At 42.6% G+C, this 22,626-nt stretch overlaps 2 protein-coding genes across 4 annotated transcripts in view; one reads left to right on the top strand and one right to left on the bottom strand.

Moving 5' to 3' along the window:
- The window catches only part of cfap54 (cilia and flagella associated protein 54), a 58,808-nt gene that overhangs the window by 2,657 nt on the left and 33,525 nt on the right, over positions 1–22,626 (top strand). For all 3 annotated transcript variants that reach the window (XM_048268567.1, XM_048268569.1, XM_048268570.1), the window contains exons 7-26: positions 517–630; positions 1,075–1,176; positions 2,149–2,341; positions 3,780–3,878; positions 3,987–4,099; positions 4,754–4,880; positions 5,411–5,502; positions 7,081–7,218; positions 7,417–7,567; positions 7,924–7,994; positions 8,594–8,722; positions 9,037–9,190; positions 10,016–10,131; positions 10,827–11,009; positions 11,683–11,775; positions 12,007–12,192; positions 12,942–13,078; positions 13,847–13,994; positions 19,520–19,675; positions 21,202–21,324. In XM_048268567.1, the coding sequence (XP_048124524.1) occupies positions 517–630; positions 1,075–1,176; positions 2,149–2,341; positions 3,780–3,878; positions 3,987–4,099; positions 4,754–4,880; positions 5,411–5,502; positions 7,081–7,218; positions 7,417–7,567; positions 7,924–7,994; positions 8,594–8,722; positions 9,037–9,190; positions 10,016–10,131; positions 10,827–11,009; positions 11,683–11,775; positions 12,007–12,192; positions 12,942–13,078; positions 13,847–13,994; positions 19,520–19,675; positions 21,202–21,324 (2,625 nt within the window). The remainder of the gene's footprint in view (positions 1–516; positions 631–1,074; positions 1,177–2,148; positions 2,342–3,779; positions 3,879–3,986; positions 4,100–4,753; positions 4,881–5,410; positions 5,503–7,080; positions 7,219–7,416; positions 7,568–7,923; positions 7,995–8,593; positions 8,723–9,036; positions 9,191–10,015; positions 10,132–10,826; positions 11,010–11,682; positions 11,776–12,006; positions 12,193–12,941; positions 13,079–13,846; positions 13,995–19,519; positions 19,676–21,201; positions 21,325–22,626) is intronic.
- smfn (small fragment nuclease) lies at positions 15,099–19,200 on the bottom strand. Its single transcript, XM_048268571.1, has 7 exons — positions 18,917–19,200; positions 18,247–18,330; positions 17,918–17,995; positions 16,710–16,821; positions 16,179–16,287; positions 15,945–15,998; positions 15,099–15,610 (listed from the first exon to the last, which is right to left on the bottom strand). The coding sequence occupies exons 1-7, from the start codon at positions 19,178–19,180 to the stop codon at positions 15,532–15,534; spliced, it is 780 nt and encodes a 259-aa protein (XP_048124528.1). The 5' UTR covers positions 19,181–19,200; the 3' UTR covers positions 15,099–15,531.

Raw genomic sequence — 22,626 nt, forward strand, 5'->3', positions numbered from 1 at the left:
TTGGAAGGGAAATGTTGACTCCATTTTCATTCATTTCAAACATTGATTAAGTAAAAAAATAAAATGGGCTTTTGTGCATGTGTGGGAGCTATTAAAAGTAACTCAGGGAAATCACTTCCTAATTGGTGTTTGATTGGAAATAGCAGAGGACATTTCTTCTATGAATAGTTAAATAATCTCACATAAAAAGGAATTTTGGTTTAATGTGGCCTTTGGGCTGCAGGGATGTCTATAATGTTTATTTTGATTCTTTGATATTTTTTATTCTTTGTGTGTGTGTCTGTGTATGTGTGTGTGCATATGTGAGTGTGTGTATGTGTGTTTATGTATGTGTGTGTGTGTGTGTGTGTGTGTGTGTGTGTGTGTGTGTGTCTGTCTGTGTGTGTGTGTGTGTGTGTGTGTGTGTGTGTGTGTGCATATGTGAGTGTGTGTCTTTTTGAGTGTGTGTGTGTTTGTGTGTATGCGTGTGCGGATGAAGTGAACAGTGTAGCTTCATATTGTCCTCCTGTCCTGTAGGTTTTTGCAAGACGTGCTCTGGGCAAGGTCAGTGAGCTGGCTAATCTGGAGCATCCTGATCATTCCCCTCTCAGCAAAGAGGACCAGAAGGCCTTTAAAGAGGCCACTATTAAGGTACTGCTGGAGTGAGAGAAGAAGTGAGTGGATAAATAGGATGAATGAATGAAAAGGCAAGGGAATGATAATGAGTAAATAAATGAACGGACAGACAGATGAATGAATAAATGAATGAATGGACAGATGAATGATTGAATGATGAATGAATGGATGGATGATGAATGAATGAATGAATGAATGAATGAATGAATGAATGAATGATGGACGGACAGATGAATGAATACATGAACCCATGGATGGAATGAATGAATGAATGAATTAATTAATTAATTAATTAGTAAGTAAATAATGAGTAATGGAGTGAGTATGAGTGAATAAGTAAGCGAGACTGTGAGAGAATTGCTTATAGAGATTAAAATAAAACAGCGGTAGGCTGCTATTTATGAGCACTTTTTAAAATCCTCTCCTCGTTATTGTTTCCTTGCTGTTGCTGTGTTGCAGCTGGCCGTCATGGTGTTTAAAAGGAGTGTATACGAACCTCGGAGGAAACCCAAAAACTCGTTCAGACCCAAAACCAAGAACTGCCTCAAGGATGCTTCAAGTGTACGTATGCTCTGCTCACAACACACATGCACACACATGTTTGTGCCGCTGGGGTGGTGGTAGCGCAGTGGCTAAGGAGCTGGGCTAGCATGCAGTAGCCTGAAAAGTTGTGGGTTCACTTCCCGGCTTCCACTGTTGAGCAAGACACTTAACCCCAAGTTGTTCCAGGGACAATGTAATATAATTGTAATATAATTGACATACGTAAATCACTTTGGATTAATAGTGTCTGCTAAATGAATAAAAGTAAATGTATTCTGTATCCATGCACACATGTATGTAGTATTAACCGAATAGCGATTTCTTTTTACTTTACCTGTGCCCCTAAGACTAGCGTTATAATTAGTGGTTTCCGATAAAACTGCTTGAACTACAACTCCCAGAGAACTCGGTACACATGTTATTAACCCCTAGGTTCATTTAGCGCCAGAATTGTTCTTTGTCCCCAAAGGTCTCCTTTGTATTGTAGCTTGAATGCTATTCCTAATTTTTGTAAGTCAGTTTAGATAAAAAGCGTCTAAGATGATGCTAGTGTACTGTAGCATCCGATGACAGTTTTGCACACAATTTGGTACACAGCATTATTTCTATTATTTCTTTTACCACAGAACCATAGTGCATTTTTATACACTTTTTGTAAGCTTTTGGTATACAGAACCAGTATACAGTTCATACAGTTTTCATACAGAAATGTAACGATGCATGATTTTACCATCATTAGCCATTGCTGGAGGCATAACCGTGGTGTTTTCTCTTTATCTCATCCACCATCTCTCTCTCCATATCTCTTCTGTCTTGCCATATATTTTCTCTCTCTCTCTCCTGATCGTTCTTTCTCTCTCTCTCTTGCGCTCTCTTCTCTCTCCCCATCTCTTCTCGCTTACTCTCTCTATCTCTCTATCTCTACATCTCTTCTCTCTTCCCATCTCTCTCTCCCCCATCTCCTCTCTCTCTCTCCCATCCCCTCTCCAGATGCCTTGGCCCCGTAACCACACAGAGCGAATCCTATCGGAGCTGTTTGAGGGCAATGCGGCCCAGTTCCTGGCTGTGCTGGAGGCTCTGTGGGACAGCACTCGGCGCCCCCTACAGACTGGAGGTCCAGATGAGTCCGAAATCATGGACGTGGCGCTGGAGCTCATGTCTGCTGGCGTCAGCCTCCTCTCAGGTACGCCCTCCTCAACCCCGCGGTTCTTGCACACTGCCCCAACAAACTAGCCTGTGGTGTGTTGAAATACTTGTTCCTGTTGTACACACTGTATGTGTAGGCAGGGTTCTAAATTAACTTTTTTGATCACCAGCCAATGTGGCTGGTAACTTTCTAAAGTTACTAGCCAATCAGAATTTCTATTAGCCAATTTTTTTCCGGTGAAAATAAGAAAATTATGAGTTTATGAGATGAGTGTTACTGAATGCATTTGGTCATTGTATTAACATTGTTGGCATGAATACATACCACAAAATATACACAGAAAGTGCACTTCATTTCATGTTTGGGATTTCTATCTATCTATTTCTCTGTCGATATCCTCATCCCCTGCTTCATTCCTATTCTCACCCCCATCAGTCTGTACCAACCACTGCCACATTTAGTTTAACATTAAAACTTAATAAAAAGGAGATATCAATTATCATCAACAATGACAAGCCAGCTAGAACCTGCCACTCGTTTTCTCTCCCTCTCCTGCACACTCAGACGCGTTCTCAATTAAATGGAGTAGCATAGGGCCTATGTTCAAGTTGGATCTTTATAGAGAGGACCCGAAAAGTATTATCTTTATGTAACATGCTGTTGGTGCATGTTGACATTGTATACTTTCTCTAACAAGAGTGAAAAACAGTTTGCAGTACAGCTACTATTTATTGGCTAAATGTTGGTACCTCCTCTGTCTCTTGGTGCCCTACGCACAGTGCGTGATGCGTGTGGTGGTGGTGATACAGTAACTGATCAGGCTACCTTTTTAAAACTGAAAATTTTCGCCTACAAGCTCCTCACGTTCCATCTTCAGCTAACTCCATAGACAATAAAATAAACGATCTTGCTGCTTCAGGTTTTGCGGCCTCCGTTACATGACATCAGCCCCCCACAAAGGAAATAGCTAAACACAATGCGTTAATATTTCGTAATGCATTATGTATTTGTGTTATGTACATGTGTTAGGTACTTTTTACTTTACTTTACTGGCTAACTCCCTCCTCTTTCAGTCTATGCTCCCTGCTCTGGCTCCGTTCGTTCTTCTAATTCCTTGTGTTTTCTGGTAGATGCTCCGTTCGTTTCCATGGTCTCTCGCGCTGGTTTCGCTGCAAACTGCGTGCAGCCGACGTAGCATTACGGCACAGTGGTCATGGGAATTGTAGGAAGTACTGCCGGGGGATATATGACCGAAAACAGAGCCTTATGTATCATGCATGTAATGCCTCATGCATCACCGGCCAAACTGGCTAGTAAGTTTTTATTAACACCCGCCAAAATTAATTTTAACCCGCATTTGGCGGGTTGGCGGGTGTTAATTTAGAACCCTGTGTGTAGGAGTTGTGTGTCATACGTGTGTGTGTGTGTGTGTGTGTGTGTGTGTGTGTGTGTGTGTGTGTGTGTTTCTTCACAGGTGTGGGAGGTTCCACAGAACTGCAGAGGAATCACTGTCTTCCTGTTTGTCTGAACGGTGTCTCTACCGACTGCAGTCTTCTAGATGTGGCCATAGCTGGTAGGGAGCATATCCATGATATTAACAGATTCCCTCTTCACATGCCATTTTATTTCTGGGTTCTCACTCACTTACTCAGTTACGACTGAATTTGATTTGGTTAACCAGGAGGAACCATGATTTCAATGGATGCTGCTGTGAAGTTTGTGAAGTTGCTCTTTCGCTATGAGCAGTGGGACATGTTCAAGCACCTCGCCAGCAACCTCCAGACTGTATTGGCAGTAAGTTATTCATGGAGAAAAGTTCAAATGTGGGTCACTGAGATAGACTAAGCCTCTTGTCTGCAGTCTAGTGCCCAGTGGCAGCACATTGGGCTTCCAATGCAGGGTATTCCGAGGGACCTATTTTGGACCTTTTCATGTCACTAGAAAAAAAAAGTTTTTTTTAACCTGTCATAAAACAAAGAAGAAAATGACAATGGACACACTTATCAGAAAGTATTGATAATCCAGTCCGCCCATCTGTCTGCATGAGAGTGTCTGCTCACAAAACGGAAAAAGTACGGGCCAGATTTACTTCAGATTTTTATACAAGGTAAAGGGGTCATCATGTCATCTACACGATTATGCGCTATAAAAATAAAAGTGACTTGACTTGACTTGATTATTTGCATCAGGGTCAAGAGGCGCTGTTCCTTTACTGACCAATGAGGGCTTAGAGTCTGACGTTACCAGGCTGCTCTTGTTAATAACATTCTGTGATTTGGGGTGGGGGTGCAACCCTTTAAATCTATATGCATGTCCATTTATCAGAACTGTACACACACACACACATGCACACACATGTGTGGGTCCAAAGGTCTGGTAACCCTGTCCAATTACATTAAAAAATGTAAAATATGTTAATATGCCATGTCTTGTGTTGTGCATCATCAGAGCCAGGAGGGGCCAGAGATGCGAAGGGCTGAAGAGGAGCTGAATCTCCTGACCGCTGTGGATCATATGTTGGCCGCTCAGAGGAACAAGTACCTGCCTAAAGAAAGCGGGTTGGACGACACACCAGGTGACAATGCACACTCACGCTCATTTGCCCTCCTTTGAAAGGTTGTATCAGCAATGGCGGGGTAACGTCACTTCTGTTGACGTTCAAACAAAACAGAGAGCTAGCTCGCTACTCCCTCCACCTCCCTCTCGTGCAATTGAAACTCTCCTAAATGTGCATCTCATCGGTTATTGGTTGGAACACTTTTATTTTGCTTTTGAGTGGTTGGCAACACTTGTTGGTAGCAATTGTTCTTGTGTCCAGATCTCAGAGCCTAGGCTACCTACAGAGACGCGTTTTTTGATGGCCTGCTTATGGGGCGGGCAGCTAGTGGATCATTAGAAAAGATTAGGTGAATTTGATCATTTATATTTGGGCCTTTTTTGGGCCTGCAATCGCTGATACAACCTTGATGAGCTAAGTGCAAAATATAAAGTCTAGCTAAAGCTCATTAAATAACTAACAAAAATCTGTGTGTGTGTGTGTGTGTGTGTGTTTGTGTGCATGCGCGTGCGACTGTGCGTGTGTGTGTGTGTTTGTTACTGCTTTAGAGAAAGACAGACTGCTCGGAGCAATGGGGATGTCCCAGGAGCTCATGGACCTGTTTGAGGCCCTGCACGGCTCTGTGTGTGAATCCACAAAGGTCTGTGAGCTTCCTACATGACTTTCCCTTGTCCTCCTGAATTACAGTTCTCTCTGTTACTCTACGTACACACCACCGCCGACTTGAGCTGCAAAAGAAGCTCTGGCCGCCCTGTCAAGGACGCTTCTCAAAAAGTACGGGGAAGCTTTTGGCACTTTGGCCACTCTGACATGGCATCATTCTATGTTGCTGGTCGTTTGCCATTGAACCGCGTCATAGCTCATTACATAAAGTTGACCAACTTTCCGCTTGACGCTCTGGTCGCTCAACACGCTCAAAATGCGATGAAAACGGATTTGCCGCCTCTTGCAGCTGAGAGAAGCTGGCTTCCATTGAAAATGAATGACTTCCTGTAACTTTGAAGCTCAAGTCGGTGAAGGTGTGTACGTACAGTTATACAGCTGAGTTTCTGCCTGGATCTGTGCTAGCTAACTGTGGTGCCAGCACACTCAGCAGGGGAGTTTTGAATAGTCATCTTTGGGGCAGTCATGGCCTACTGGTTAGGGCTTCGGGCTTGTATCGAAGGGTTGCCGGTTCAATCCCCGACCATTGGGAATGGCGCCCTTGAGCAAGGCACCTCACCGCTCCCCAAGCGCCGCTGTAGCAGGCAGCTCACTGCTCCGGGTTAGTGTGTGCTTCACCTCACTGTGTGCTCTGTGTGTTCACTAATTCATGGATGGGATAAATGCAGAGACCAAATTCCTTGTATACACAAGCTGATTTATAATTTTATAATTTATAACAATTTAAATTTCTAAAATTCCATGTTGAATTCAACAAACCCAGATATTCTATGAGAAGGGTATGTATCCTCTTACTCTGGGGTAGACAGCAAATAAGCTTGTTTCCCCAAAAGTTGGCATGTCCCTTTAAAGGTGCGATTTGTAGGATTGTTACCAAACGTTCTGTAGGCCAAAATCAAAACACTGGTGAACGTTCAAGACTACCAGACGCGAGCCTCTTCTGGGTTGCCAGATGTAATGAAGACTTAGCTAACGTTAGTTGACCTGCAGCTGCTTTAAAGGGACACCAGGCAAGCCTGATGCTTTTTCTCTACGAAACTCCCCCTCGCTCGGTCTGAAGCTCTTTTCCTTTTCTTTGCGTCTTCCGTCAAGGGTTTTCGCTGCTTCTTCGCCGGCTCTGCCATTATACACACGTTTGCAACAATCTCTAGCGTTTCGTTAGCCTGCCTCTGTGCTGTAAACTGATCCTGCTTCGGTCGGCAGGTAGGATACACCGAACTTGCAAGTGGGATATTCTTTGCTAATTTGGCAACCCAAATAGGAGGACGCGCTAGCCCATTATTAATACGCTATTCTAGAATTAATCGTTCAATACATAAACGAAAATTCCAAGAGATTCCGCCCGTAACTTTTTTTTTTTTCATGGGTTTTACGGGTTAGAGTAATGTTGTCAAATAAGCCATTACTTCAATTCATCCTGTTTCCTTACTCTCTGACAACATATGGTGATCATTTTTGGAATGGTTACAGTTTATTTTCCATTATATCCTACATACTGGACCTTTAATAGTTAATAGTTGATGAACCCCCAGTCCCTGACTGTATGAATGTGCAGGATGTTATACCTGATGGTGACCTGGTGATGGACCTGATTCTCCTGCTGTGGAACAAATGCAAGCTGGCCTTCCAGAGAGCTCAGGTTCGACACTGGGACCCGTCATGCTACCTGGGCAAGATGGACAGCCAGGAGAAGGTGATTGTGATTGTCATGATGGTGTGTGTGTGTGTGTGTGTGTGTGTCTCATATAGTGCCATAGCCTTGTAGTACCAGACCACTGATCATTGTTAGGGAAACCTGGCAAAAGGCTTATTGCAATACATAACAACTGGCCGGGCTCTCAGGCAGTTTCCTTCTCTATATGTGTCACTTACTGTATGTGTGTGTGTGTAGTGGGTGAAGGCTCTGTTCCTGCTGAATGACGTGGCGGAGGCGTTTAATCTGGCATTGACGGACACGGTGGTGGTGGCGGAGATGACCCTGCGTCTGGCCCTGGTGCTGGAGAGCAGCGCTGAGAACGCTCTCAACACCGGCAGAACCGCAGGTCTGGGGCACTCACTCAGCTGTCTCTCTCTCTGTCTCTCTCTCTCTGTCTCTCTCTCTCTGTCTGTCTCTCTGTTTCTGTCTCTCTCTTTCGCTCTATCTCTCTTTCTTTCTCTTCCTCTCCCTCCATCTCTCCTTCTCTTTTTCTTTTCTTTTTCCTCTGTCATTCTCTCTCTCTCTTTATTCCCCTTCCCTCTCTCTCTCTCTCTCTCTCTGGGCTTACAGTTGTTAAACTTATGTTAATTACCATCAGTGTAAATTTCACCGGACTTTACCGGATGTTGCTGAATGTATGAATGGATGAATATTGTTGTATGGATAAATGGATGCATGTGTAAATGCTCTCTGTCTGTGTAGTCACCCCCGAGGACACCATTGTGGAATCTACACCTGTGGAAAAACCCAGCACCTTTTTCTCACCTGTTAAGGTATGCCCATCATCAGGTGTAAGCCACATTCACCTGTTAAGGTATGCCCTTCATAAGCTGGAAGCCACATTCAACTGTTAAGGTATGCTCATCATCAGGTGTAAGCCACACTACGTTACTGACAATTCACCTGTTAAGGTATGCTCATCATCAGGTGTAAGCCACATCACTAGACATTCACCTGTTAAGGTATGCTCATCATCAGGTGTAAGCCACAGTTCATTCATTCCCTTACTCTCCACCTCATGCTGGCGTGTGGTGAGCGTTCTGGCGCATAATGGCTGCCATTGATGGTGGTTAGTGAGGTTCCCCCTTCATTGCATAGCACTTCGGGTAACTTGATAAAGTGCTATATAAATGCAAGTTGTTGTTTTTATTATAAGTCCACACAGCTTGACAAGTGTGATCTGAGTTTAAACATAGGATCCTACGTACAGTGTTCCTGCCTATCTGCACGACTCGAGGCACGTCTGTTAAGGTCTTATTCTAACTTCATCTAAATGAGATGTTTTCTCAGTCGCTTTGATGCGTTGCTCGCATCATCATTAACGTTTGCATACAACAGTTAGTGCAATTCTTAAAACAACTTCTGTGTGTAGTTTCCAGCTGAACAGCAGCTTCAGTTGTTGTATGATATCCTGGAGAGAGGCTTGGAGGCAGTCTGTGAAGGAAACACCAGGCAACTCCCCTGCGATGGCTCATCTGTCTGTGACTTGGCCTTCATGCAGGTATCATATTCATAACCCTCTGCAGATCTGTGTGTGTGTGTGTGTGTGTGTGCGTGGTCTTTGGTCTAAAACACCAAAAACGCCAACGAAAATGTCTTTGTGAATGTGAACAGTTTTTTGAACGGACTGTATATTATATAACCATGAAGTGTTTCCTATGTCTCTGCGACTTTGTATAAGATGCAGTACTCACTCACTTTGACATAGGTTAGCACTGACATAGGTACGGTAGATAGATAGATAGATAGACAGATAGAACTCTTGTTTTTTTCCCCTCATCTTATCCTCCATCTTGTGTCTGCTGGTGTCGCTAGCGGTTTGGCGGCTCTGCCAGGAGCTCACCAGTGGGGGACGAGGCTGAGGAGACGAAGAGCCCCGTGTTTACCCTTGCGTCCGACCTGCACGTGGAGCTGCTGGCCTTTCTGCACCGCGCCGCCCTCAAGCTCACCCTCCACAACAACATGCCAGGTAAGGAGGTGGACATCAAATGGTAAATGGACCGCATTTATATACTGTAATTTCCTTCATATTAGCTGCATTGTGTATAAGCTGCAGGACAGTGTTTCATGCACGTTAAAAGAAACAAAACCATATTAATACCATATTAACTGCCCCCGTGTATTATACTTATACTTAATGCCATACTTCTTCTGAGGATTATTTTAGATAAGCCTGGCTCTCAGAGGAGAAACGTGAACCTGTGAATAAAACTACATTTTCCTCTCTCAAGCTTGGGGGGGAAAAAAACCTCTTGAATGTCTGGCCCCGTTTCCGAAGCGACCCAGAGCACCCCTCAGGGGATATTCTGGGATGGGCTAGGTGTATGAAATAGGGCAGAGACTACCCGGCTGACTTGATTTCCCGACTAAAGAATTCCCACTCTACTCGTCCACTTCACTTTAATTGGAGAGAGAAGTGCAGCGGAGAAAGGGAAAAGTCACTTGATGTCAGACAGTGTTAATTGGAAGAGTGCTCTCTCAGTGTGCAGGGTCAAGATGGTGCTCCTCGTAAGGCTACAGAAGCTGACATCTACTCAAGTACTGTATGTCATATACAGTATATTTATATATTTTACGTATGTATTTATAGCATTTTTATCTTTCCTACCATTATTTTACTCCCACGAAGTGGCTCATTTAGTTGTTCATAGTGGTTCATAGAGATGAATGCTGAGCGAATGGAGGTAGTTGCCATAGATTGAGCTCGTTCGCAGGCCCAGTCTCCTTCCCAATGTGTTGTTGTTACTATTTTTTATTTGAATATTACCGGTATGTTATTCTTTGCCTCATGTAGAGACTGTTATTGTGGAGAAGATTGGTAAGAGCAAGGTGTCCAGAGCACTGTACCTGATGCAGAAGGCCTTGCTGCAGCACAGGACCAACCAAAGATGCACAAAGAAACTTCTGGAGGTAAGCCTTACACAGCACTGTTCAAAAGATTCACTAGAGCTTTTAATGGTAACACCCATGTTCACAACATCACCATGACCAAGACAACATCTTACTTACTTACATCAGCTTACTTCACAATAAGAGTTTCACCTCACTGTTTCCAACGCAACATGTAACACGAACATAGAGTGCTCCAGCAAATATATACAACACAAAACAATACATATATACTGTAAAAGTGTATGTCACATTCACAGAGTCATATTCCAGTAAAACATATATCAGCATATACATGTATAACATATACAGTATAGATAAACATACATAGACCATGGGTCTTCATGTCATGTCAATCTTAATGTGCAGTAATGTATCTTAATGTGCAATCTTAAAGAACCACCGTGCAGGATGCCAAACTTTATCAGGTGCTTATCTCACAGTTGTTGTTTTTTTACACTCAGTGTTTTATGACTTATGATTTATGACATTTTGTGTTGTATTTTATGTATGGTAACCTATGTATTTTGTTATGTATGTATATATAATTTTATATTTTCCTTTTTAATATTTTTATTTGTCCCTCATGCTTTTATTCATTATTATCTGCTGTTCTCTGTTATGGGATCATGCAAAGCATTGGGTTGCCTTGTGTATGAAATGCGCTGTTCTAATAAATGTTCCTTGTCTTGCCTTGCCTTGCCTTGCCTTTTCAGGAAGCCTTGTCCCTGGTGGAGAAGGCTGAGGTGGAGGAGAGGAGGCTCTATCTCACCTGTGCTGCAGGGAGGAAGAGGCAGGACTCAGAGGAAGGCTGCAGGGTCCCCCCGCCCCCCGTGCTTCTGTCCCGCACCAACCACACCATGATCTTTAAACTAGCACCCTTCAGCCTGGAGAAACAGGTGCCCTCTCATCGCACTCACTGAGGCACTCATGGCATGCAGTATGGCACTCATGTTCCTCATGTGGACAATAAACACAGTTTATTATTTTTAATACATTTTATTTTTACCACTAATGCTACTGGATGTACAGATTACTATGCTATGCCATACTATACTACATGACATAATGTATAGTGTAGCACATGCTGTATGTACAAATGTAGATTACAAAGCCTATTGTGTGAAAACTGTAGCTTTTACTGTAACTGCAAATATTATTCCCCAAAATATTCTTCATGATGTATGAATTAATGTATGGCAACTGTCATTTGTCTATTGGGTTTCTCATTATTTCTGTAATGTTTTGTAAATGAAGAAGTGATTATTTTCTCTTTCCCTTGCATGAACCCATAAGTATAATTCATTTCTAATTCATCTAAATCATAATTGTGCATATAACATATAAAAGCATGCTACATTAACTGCTAGAGCACTGGACTTAAAACACTGGCTCTAAATGATGTTCTAAAGCACTGGGGCTTTGGTTCTAAATGATGTTCTAGACTAGAGCACTGGGGCTTTGGTTCTAAATGATGTTCTACAGCACTGGGGCTTTGGTTCTATTACTAATTATGTTCTACTTCTGGGGCTTTGTCTCTTACTTACCGTCTGTGATTTCGCCTTGCTGCAGGTCTGCTGGTACCAGATTCTGGGCAGAGAGGCTGATGGCATCAACCTGAAAGTCAGATTGGGAGACTGCCACCTGCTGGGCACAGGTGTTATGGTGAGTCCAGTCACTCGGGAATGGTTGTCATTACTCTAGAGTTGCTGAAATACTTGTTTAAAAGTTTATATTGGTATCGATTGAGCCATTAGAACAATGGACAAATTGCACCACTACCTCAATGACAGAAAAACACCACAGTTAATGTCTTGAGATACTTGCAACAGAATCTTCTTATGAATGTCTGACCATCTGGCCATCTGGATGTTTTTTTATCATATGTTGTCTTAGATTCCTGCGAAGGGGGAGAGGCTGTTTCGCATTGAAGGGCTGCAGCATAATCAGAAGTACATCTTTGCAGTGGCTGCTTATGATGCTCAGGCGAAAATAGTGGGTCAGTCGATAGGCGAGTCCACCAAACCCATACTGGCCTCTGCTCCCATATCACTGCTGATGGTCTGGGCACACCTGGCACAGGTAGGCATATATGGAATAACACATTCAACACATTAATGTTAGTTAGACTGGGTGCTGAATCTTTCAGATAATGGATATACAGTTTTTGAATCAAGGACAGCCCTCATCAGTACTTTTTCAACTTTTTTAAACGCCCCACGGACATTTCAGGCTGTAAAGACCACAGACTGTTCTATATATACAGTCTATGGTAAAGACCTCCGCATGTAGGTGATGACAAGAGTACGCCTACGCTTTCTGTCACCTGCCCATGTACACACCAGCGCTGACATTTGGAACTGACAAGCACTCAATAAACATGGAGTGATGTGTGAAAATGATAATCCCCCTGGAGACATTAAAGGACTGTAGTTTCGGGTATTTTGGCGACCTAGAGCTCCCCTTAGAGTTGCGTAATATTTACATTTATCATACCTTGCTGTTGTAATTACTTATCACGGCTTGAGCCCTTCCCCCTGGCACAGTACATTTGCATTTGCTTTGCAGCCGAAGGACTAGCAACAGGCAAAGACAATCTCAAAGAGCTATATCTACTGACCAGTTAATGTTTTTATGATTCTCGCGAGACATCTCCGAGTCACCGTCAGCCAATTGTAAGGCTGGTTTTCCGCCTGCGAGGCACTGCCTGCTGTGCTGGCTGCACGATTCTCCCCATAACAAATTTGTCTACCATCAAAATGACTTCAAAGTTATTACCTATATTAAGGTAAAGCACATCCATTCTGCTTTAAAGACTCTATCTATCCCAGGTAGCCTACCAGACAGGTCAGCAGGCGTTGGTCAAGAAAACCTGCAACCAGCTGTGGGGTCACTTCACCAGACCCCCGCCTGAGAACACATCCACCGATCCCCAGACACCCAGGCCAGAGGGGCTCGCCCAAACCAGGCAAGTAAATGACCAATATACTGTATGTATAAGCCATATAACCTTATACAGTATAGCCATATACATTACATCCATATAATCATATACATTACAGACATAAAAACACATACTGTACATTACATTATAGTATAACCATTTACATTTACATGTATTCATTTAGCAGACACTGTTGTCCAAAGTTACTTACACATGTCAACTACATTGCAAGGGATTACATTGTCTCCGGAGCAACTTGGGGTTAACATTACAGTATTATATATCAGTATTTAAACCACAATGTCTAAGTTCTGTATTGAGCTCTAAGAGCATTTGGTAGCTTTTTCCACAATGGAGTTAATCCCTCTGAGGCATGTCTGAGTTATTGCCCATGATCAGCGAAAGGGCACACGGGCGCAGAAAGGGCATCTCTGCTAAGAAGGGTAAAGGGCTAAATTCCTCCGAGACTGCCCCTTTGTATCAGTATGGGTAGGATATGCCTTTGAGCTAGATGGACCTCTAGCCGAACTGTGACATTAACTTAAATGGCAACACTGATAATAATAATTTTAACTTTCACCTTTGAAATGAAACTCTATAATGTGAATGTAAGCTTGTCTTCACACAGTGTGTGTGTATGTGTTTGTGTAGGCCTATTATAGGCCATTATATATATTTTTTAGCAAGTAAAAGTCATAGAATTCTACATTTGACTTAAGAGTGGGAACCATATCTGAGTCCACTGGTCCTGAGTGTAACGACTTGAACATTCCTGGAATTCGGCCTCCTCAGGTTGTGCGTGGAGCTCCTGCATCTCACCTCTCCTCTCCTGCACCAGTTCGTCTTCTCCTCCATCTTAATGCAGACGGAGATCCACATCCAGGAGGGGGCGCTCTTCTGTGACTCCCTCTGTGACCAGGGTCCCCCCATCTGGGGTCAGGTAAGCAGCCAGCCATACGCTTCAATCATTCACCACTATCTATCAACACCACTATCTCGACATGGCCATTTTTCAGGTTTGTGGATCTGTCTACATGTGTGTCTGCTCACATGGCTTAAAAAGTACTGGTCTGATATTCAAATTCAAAAGTGAGGCAGAGGGTTCGTTGTGTGTGAACATACACATTCAGCTCAGAATGCAGATGCTGGAATCTGCTTTCACTTTGGCAGGGCTCTGCAGTGCTACATATGTAGCACATGCTACAAAAATATCAGTCTGCTATGGATGATTTACCAGCTTAGCACTGGGGCAATTCCACAGAAAATTGACTTTTTGTCACATCCATAACGCCAGTGAAATGCCTTGGCATTTGTATGATGTGATGGCAAGTGACACAACTGGCATTTTCAAGCATTGCTACTTACCCATATCCTCTTCATCACATTTTAAGATCAATAATGGTTGCCAGTAAAGAAAAAATGTATCAGGATATTTTTATGTCAGGCAGGTAGTAGACTCTAGCATGACATACTGGAATGAAGTCATGTTTTTGGCCTCATCAGTGTAAAAAAACCTACTGTATGATCCCTTATCCCATGTGTTTTAATTGACCAACTTTGCTGGACTCCCTCTTATGAGGTCATCATTGTGTCTGGAATGTTCATAAATTCAGTTATAAAAATAACTGTAAATATTTTTCTATTGTATTTAAAGTTGATTTTTCAAGAAAAATCACTACCATTTTGCTTCATGTCCCTTCATTTGTCAAAAATGTTTTTTAACCTGACATACGCACTTTAACCACCTGGGCAGCCGTGGCCTACTGGTTAGCGCTTCGGACTTGGAACCGCAGGGTTGCCGCTTCGAACCCCGACCAGTAGGCCACAGCTGACGTGCCCTTGAGCAAGGCACCTAATCCCTCACTGCTCCCCAAACGCCGCTGTTGCAGGCAGCTCACTGGGCCGGGATTAGTTTGTGTTCACTGTGTGCTGAGTGTGTTTCACTAATTCATGGATTGGGATAAATGCAGAGACCAAATTTCCCTCACGGGATCAAAAGAGTATATATATACTTATCTTCTTTTTTATCCAGAACACACATAACTACAAAAGAACAGCAGCATTTATTGAGATTCATATTCATGAACATGCTTGTTGTGACTGAAATTCCTACTAACGCTTGAAATGTTGCACTTGCAGTAACGCTTGAAATGTCCATGCTTCAATGCTTGTAGCATTAGCGCTTGAAATGTGCCTGTTTAATTCATAATAATAACGTCACTGTATACAATGAAGCCATCAATCAGAAAACGCTACAAGGGTGTGAAACAGTAATGCTGAACTTGCAAACTGTTAAAGTATAATTAGAATGTTATTTGTAGGTAGGTGCTTAGCTGATGTCAGATTTTACATTTTTTAAATCATGAAATATTGACATTCTGGAAGCATGTTGCAAACTCAGCAAGAACACAGACAACTCAAACACAACATTGTCAAAAACTGCACTACAAGTCCCAGACTATAGCTCCCCCTAGAGATCACTGCTGTGGTGTTTTGAAAATGGCGCCTCTGTAAAACTTCAGTTCCTCTATGCTCTCCCGGATGTCATCAAGCGCCCTGATCAAGAGAATAAACACATTAAACATCAACACATACTTAAACATGCACAAAACAAAAAAGCCAACTATATTCACTAAATTACTACAACTACAACTATGTGAATGAAGGTGGTCCCTCATTCATTGGCATTAACGTAAAGAATTCAGGCCAAGTCAGATCCTAGTGGGTTCTTATAGTTCGAATAGTCAAATCCTAGTGGGTACAAATTGTCAAATCCTAGAAGGTTGAAATACTGAATTAGATACTGAATCACAATCTAATGTTTTTGAATAGAACAAGGCCATATGAATGTCTCCCAGATATGATGTGTGATGCAGAAGTATTCAGTTACCTGTGAGATCCCTTTTTTGAAGGTGCTTTCTTATACTCCTCTGGGTACCACCGTCTGGGGAAATAAGACAAGGCAGAATATTTATACACTTTATCAAGATTTAGAAGGTTAACCAGGAGACAAGAGTCATAAACAAAGCCACAAGACTTCGGCCTGCATCTCATTCCTTTATTAAAAAGAGTTTTTTTAGTAAATTAAACAAGATTGCAGTGACCGACAAAGACTTTTCCAGACCTGCACAACTCTTTGACTGTGCTGACATCGATGATGCGGTAATGGAGCTGGCTCATAAACTGGGGCATGTATTTATCCAGAAACCTTTTGTCAGCATGGACGGAATTCCCTGAAATGACAACAGCAAGCACAGGAACCCACTCATTATTCTTGGAATATTAAGACAGCTATGTATTCGATGGTCTGGCAGCAATGCGTTATATGGTCGGTCTTCGACAATAAATCAGAAGTGACAACTTTACATGAGCTTCTTTTAATAATAAGTCACATTTATATAGCACTCTTCTCAACACTTAAGGTTGCTTTACAGACATCAAAACAAGACAAAAACAAGAGGGGGAAAAAAACTTTTCACAAATACAGTATATACCTATGTGGACAGAGGCAAAAGGAGACAAACAAAACAAACGGTTTGACCACTGTAGACATCATAAAACCCAAACGGTTTGACCACTGTAGACATCATAAAACCCAAACGGTTTGACCACTGTAGACATCATAAAACCCAAACTGGCCAGGTAGTTGCCTTACCTGCTAGCGGACACTGACGAGGAGGGGTGTACTTTTTGATAAAGGACAGGAACTCATTCTCTGCATCTTGAAGAGAAATCTTGCTGTTCCGAACTGCTTGCGTCAGGCCTGACTGCATGGAACAATCCATCAGTTAGTCAAATTGGCGACACAAAACTGACACAAATATTATTTACAAAACTTATTTACAATGATTTGTATATTCATATGATGACAGACAGAGGAGTATAGTTAGTAGTGTTGTTCAACTCTACCAATGACTGGGCAGATGGCATCAGTGATCAATTATATGGACGTGAATTTCATTTGGTATTGTGTCTACTGCATTTACAACCGTTCTGTACAAGAAAGATGTGTTCGCTGTACTTCTGAAAGGCATTGTTAAGAGTTTCATGTACTAATTTCAGTTCAATTTCACTGGTTACGCCCATTGGATGTCTGAAGTGAATGAAAGGTCCCCAGACGCATAGTCAATCTCAATTGAGATTTGAGAAGTGGTCTGATGCTGTGATAATAGTGTAAGGTGTGAGGTACAGGCAGTCAACAGACTTGGGGAGTATTCCAAGTACGTGGTTCAGTGACAAACCTGGGTAAGTTAATTCAGAGTAAGTGGTAAGGTAAACCTCCTACAACAAGAGCTCTATAGCAGTGGTTTTCAAAGTGGGGGCCGCGAGGGGGTGCCAGGGGGGGCCTCAGCAAGTTGGAAGGAAAAATAAAAGCAACAAATAAATACATTTGAAAAATGTAAAATATACCTATGAGGATTGTTATACAATGCCATTATAATAATTTGTTAGATATCTGAACATTATATTTTCCATGATAATGACTGGGAATAATAGTAGCGTGATGGCTCTCATATAGCAAAAAGCCCCAAATGCAATTTTTACACACTGTATGCTCCATCGCGAAGTGCTTGTGGCTAAAACAATTATTAGGATTAGCTTAATGTATTTTTACATTTGCCGTAGTATTCTCGATGGGTTTAATAACACATCAAGGGGGTCCTTGGCCAGAACCTAGTGGTATTTGGGGGGCCTTGTCAAGGAAAAGTTTGGGAACCCCTGCTCTATAGCATTGTTTTGTTAGGAGAATGAAGCCATACAGCTCTTCTATTAGGAGGTTTACAACCTACTCTGAGTTAACTTACTAATAAACTTACTTACTAAACCACTTGCTTGGAATACCCCCCAAGAGACTCTACTTACGTTGCCATGATGTGTTTTGCACCATTCCGACATCCCATCCAAGAGTTCATCTGGCTGGTTTATGATCAGATTTGGTCCCTGTGAGTCATAGTGAACACCAATGCTAGTTCCTGCAGTTTTGTCTGATAAATCATCATCTAATCATGCCATGTAAGTGTTAGGGAAAACGATCTGCCAGACTACTAAGTTCAACACCACACCTCAATGTATTGCTAATTCACAACGGTGTTATATTAATTGACCAGTCTGAATGTAGTTAGCCTAGATGTGGTGAGTTACAGTTCAGATAATATTAACTAATCAGCAAGTAAAACAAAGGACTGCATTACCTCAGCCAGGATGTTCAGTTCTGAGTCTGTGATGATGCAGGCCATCTCAATAATCTCGTCTTTGTCTATGTCCAGTCCTGTCATCTGTAAGTTAACGAACAAGGGCATGGCACTGTAATGTGGAACTTCAATGACAGATCACCAGTCATAATTTCAACCACAGAAAGTGTGCAGTGAGGTGCAAAATTGTCCCGTGCCAATTGTGTGGTTTAGGCCCGCCTATATCTGGATAAAAAGCATCCCATTATATCTCAACATTTTCAACTACCAATATCCTATCCTTATCCTATTATACAATGTTAGTACATTCACCCTTCTTCTAGTGCTACAAAGCGTAAACCTGCTGACTCTGAATTTAACAACTTAATGTTGATGATGATACAAAACGAGGTTGTAAGGTATACAAATTAGGCTCAGGTAGAAATCATAACGGCAAATTAATGTGCACATCTTACGTTACCCTAAGTAACCCAGGTTTTACGTCATCCTACATCTAACGTTATGCGAGACTGTGAAACCAAAAGTAACCAGTAAATTATGTCATCTGGCAAAACTAACCTTGTTTACAGCACCGAGCTTGAACGTAATGGTAGATAATGTTTTAAGCCTAGAGAGCATACTGATTGGATAGCTAACGTTACCTAGCTAATAATACCATACCATAACAAACCTCTAAATCGACCCAAACTATCCTCTGTGTCGAATCTCCCGAGGCAGAGTTGGAAAAGTTGCATGAATCCATGTTTCCTGTAGTGTTCAACGAATGTTTTGACAAAAGTCTGCGGCTAAATGCAGAGCTAGCTAATCGATATTGGTCCGTGTGAAAGTTTACAGAAGCAATGCATATACTACTCCGTGGTTTTGCCACCCGGCTAAAAACTGCTAGTCCAGTCGAACATGCGGATATTCCACGGAACATCTGCCTCAGAATCATGTTCGATGCGTAGTGTCGCAACCAGGTCGCAACTTTACAATGTCATCAAAATTGACCAATCAACTGAGAGCTAAAGCAAGCGCTCTGCTATTATTGGCTGAGCGACACTGACAGGGAAAAATAAAATAAAATCTTGGGGATACTTGGGGACAAATGCAAATACTTTGTGTTTTTGTTTTTTCTTTTTTTTATAATACTGTACTGATATTTAAATTAGTGCTGTAGTCTGTAATATTAAAAGGTCAAAAAATAGGCTATTGTTACATGTTATCTTACTCCTGAAATTGCTGGAATGTTGAAATGTCGAAACTCACTCTCTCTGTCTTTTACCCCCTTTAGAAAGCTAGGTTGGCAGAATGTGAGAGGATGCTGGTTGCTCTAGACCTGGCCCTGTGGCTGAACGACAGTTGTGCTGCCCTGCAGGCTGTGGTGGGATGCTATGGGCTCCTGGCTCCCATCATCTACCACCAGATACCATCAGAGGATGTGCTGCAGGTACCCCCCTTCCATCAAAGATTGTTAAGGCGGAGCAAGATATTTCATCAGGAGCCACTTCCGGGAACCCGGATCGCACGAGGGGGGGGTCAAAATCCCCCTTTATGCAGAGCAGAGGCAGCGACTGCTCCATTGAAGTCTATGGGCATAGCTCAGAATTTCACCACATATGCTAAGGTCTTGGTTCTATAGAGTTAGGAATGTGAATTTCGGGCACATTTTCATGATCCTCAAACCCTTCTGAACATTTCAGGTACATTTTTAGCATTTTTGAGCAATCCAGTCTGGAGAAAATCAACCTTATATCAGGTGTGCGCCGGTTATTTCTGCCGCTGCTGTTGGCGGTTGCAACTTACGCCGTCAATACGCCATCGACACGCCTCTTTATGCAGACAGGATTCGATCCCCATTTCGCGCCCATAGACATGAACTACGACGAAGTATCTTGCTCCGCCTTAACAATCTTTGCTTCCATCACTCATGCTCTTTACTTGACTTTTGTAAACTAAAAGCACTCAAATGAAGAACATGTTTCTAATTATTATTATTAACAGAAGGTGGTCTTTAAGGAACACAACACAATTATTTTACCTTAAAAAACGGCTTCAAACTCATTCTGATGTTACACTGACTTAGAATTGAGTCTCTGACATTGTCATTGCCTGCCCAGAACACTTGATATTGCACAATGTAAGGTTTTTGATTGGGGAGGATCATGACCCTTTTAGTCGGTTTATGACTAACTGAGCACCGTCTTAAGCTCAATGGCATTAAATATTGATGGCAAGGGACATAGATATCAAGTCTTCCATGGTGTTCCTTTAGCATGACCCTCAAAGCCAGGAGGAAAATATTTTCATGGTTGTATAAGCAAGATTTTTCCTTTGCTAGATTTAAGCCTAAGTTCAGGGATAGGCCTACTAGTAGGTAAATTACTTCATCCAGTATAGTTTTACAACACTCTGTGAGGCTAATAAAGCTTTCATATTCAAACACAGGAAGCTTGGACTTGCAACTTGCAGTACGTCCGAGGAAGATAAGGGCCCCCAATTTAAATTAGCGGGTACAATGTAAAGTTCTAGAGCTAGAACTGTCACATGGCCTGAGGGAGCAGACTAACTTATAGCTGACTTGTCAATGTTTGCACTTAAGGGAGAATTCTGGTGATTTTTCACATAGATCTCTGTTTCTCAAGGTCACCAAGTAGCCTAATGTTGGTATGAAAAAAAAAAAAAAATATCATGCCCCCGGAGTGTAGCACTGTACCTGCCTGGCTACTGTTGGCTGCAGCAACTCGAGCTAGGCAGCTAGATTTTTTGACACAGGACTCCGTGACCTTGAGAAACAGAGATCTACTATGTGAAAAATCGCCATGGTGTTGAATCAGCAAATTGATTTGACTTATTTGTTATTATATTAGCATTAGTTAGACTTAAAACTTTGCACTTCGCTTGTCATTCAAATTAGGGCTCAAAATTTGAATTGATGAATCCCTCCATTCACCTCTATTCACCCTCTTCCTGCAGATTGTGATCAAGTGTTTGATGGTGCTGCAGGAGATCTCTGGGGTCGTGAAGAAGAAACGCAACATTGAAACCGCAGAGTCTCTTCAGCACATGGTGGCATGCATGACTTATTATGTGGTCAAGGTAAACTGTGTGTGTGTGTGTGTGTGTGTGTGTGTGTGTGTGTGTGTGTGTGTGTGTGTGTGTGAGACAGAGATAGCAAGATTATGTTCCTTGCTTGACTGATGACCAAGGGGCAGCCGTGGCCTACTGGTTAGCGCTTCGGGCTTGTAACCGGAGGGTTGCCGGTTCGAATTCCAACCAGTAGGCCACGGCTGATGTGCCCTTGAGCAAGGCACCTTACCCCTCACCCCCTTGCTCCCCGAGCACCGCTGTTGTTGCAGGCAGCTCACTGCGCCGGGATTAGTGTGTTCTTCACCTCACTGTGTGTTTACTGTGTGCTGAGTGTGTTTCACTAATTCACAGATTGGGATAAATGCAGAGACCAAATTTCCCTCATGGGATCAAAAGAGTATGTATACTTATACTTATACCTCATCCTCTGACTCTGGACCTGACTTCTGATCCTCATCTGACTCTCTTGGGCTGAGTAGCACTGAAGCCGGGTATAAGCATACAGTATGCCCCATTGGCCTCCATGGTTAGAAAACCGCTTTAACCGCTCCGCAGATAGGCACCGTCATGAGTGCACTGTTACTTGCCATGCACATCAGCGCCGACATTTTGAACTGACAAGCATTCAATAAACAATGGTTGCATTTGAGCATGCATTTGAAAATCTCACTGCACGCAATTGGATAACACTAGACCAATGTTTACTCTGAATGATTCCGGACTTCGACGCAATTGGATAACACTACGACCAATGTTTACTGACCTCCAACGTTGCAGTGCTGTCGTCATCAATTTAGCTCACCTCTGGCCCGCATATATCAGATACACACTTGTTTTCCCGGGATGCAAGGGGTTAAAGCAATGTGCATCATTGCTCATTGCCAGAGTGTCTCGCAAAGACAATTCCATTGTGCTCTTGCGAGAACTCTGGATTTCCAGGGTAACAAACTAATGCAGTTGAATGTTGAAAGCGGAGTGCACCACACTCATGTCTGTGTGCGGAGTTCTTTAAACTAATCCGCTTGATGAGTTGTAAGTGATTTCTGATGTTTCAGCAATTTATTTTGAATTCATTCTATTTCATTTGTGTACTCACAAGGGGGGACATAGCAGCTGATGTGTTTCCCATGCTTGTAGCCAGGGTAGGAATTTCACGGCGGCCACGACGGCCATGGCCGTCGTAGCCCCTTGCGTTGGCCGTGAAGCCCCTTTGAAAATCATAGGTTTACAGGCCACGGTGGCCTTGGTGCCCCCTTCTTTCAATATTCTGCTTTGTGTCCTACTAATAGCGATTTTTATTTAGCCTGTGGC

This window comes from Alosa alosa, chromosome 17 (genome assembly GCF_017589495.1).
Source record: "Alosa alosa isolate M-15738 ecotype Scorff River chromosome 17, AALO_Geno_1.1, whole genome shotgun sequence".
Taxonomy (NCBI): domain Eukaryota; kingdom Metazoa; phylum Chordata; class Actinopteri; order Clupeiformes; family Clupeidae; genus Alosa; species Alosa alosa.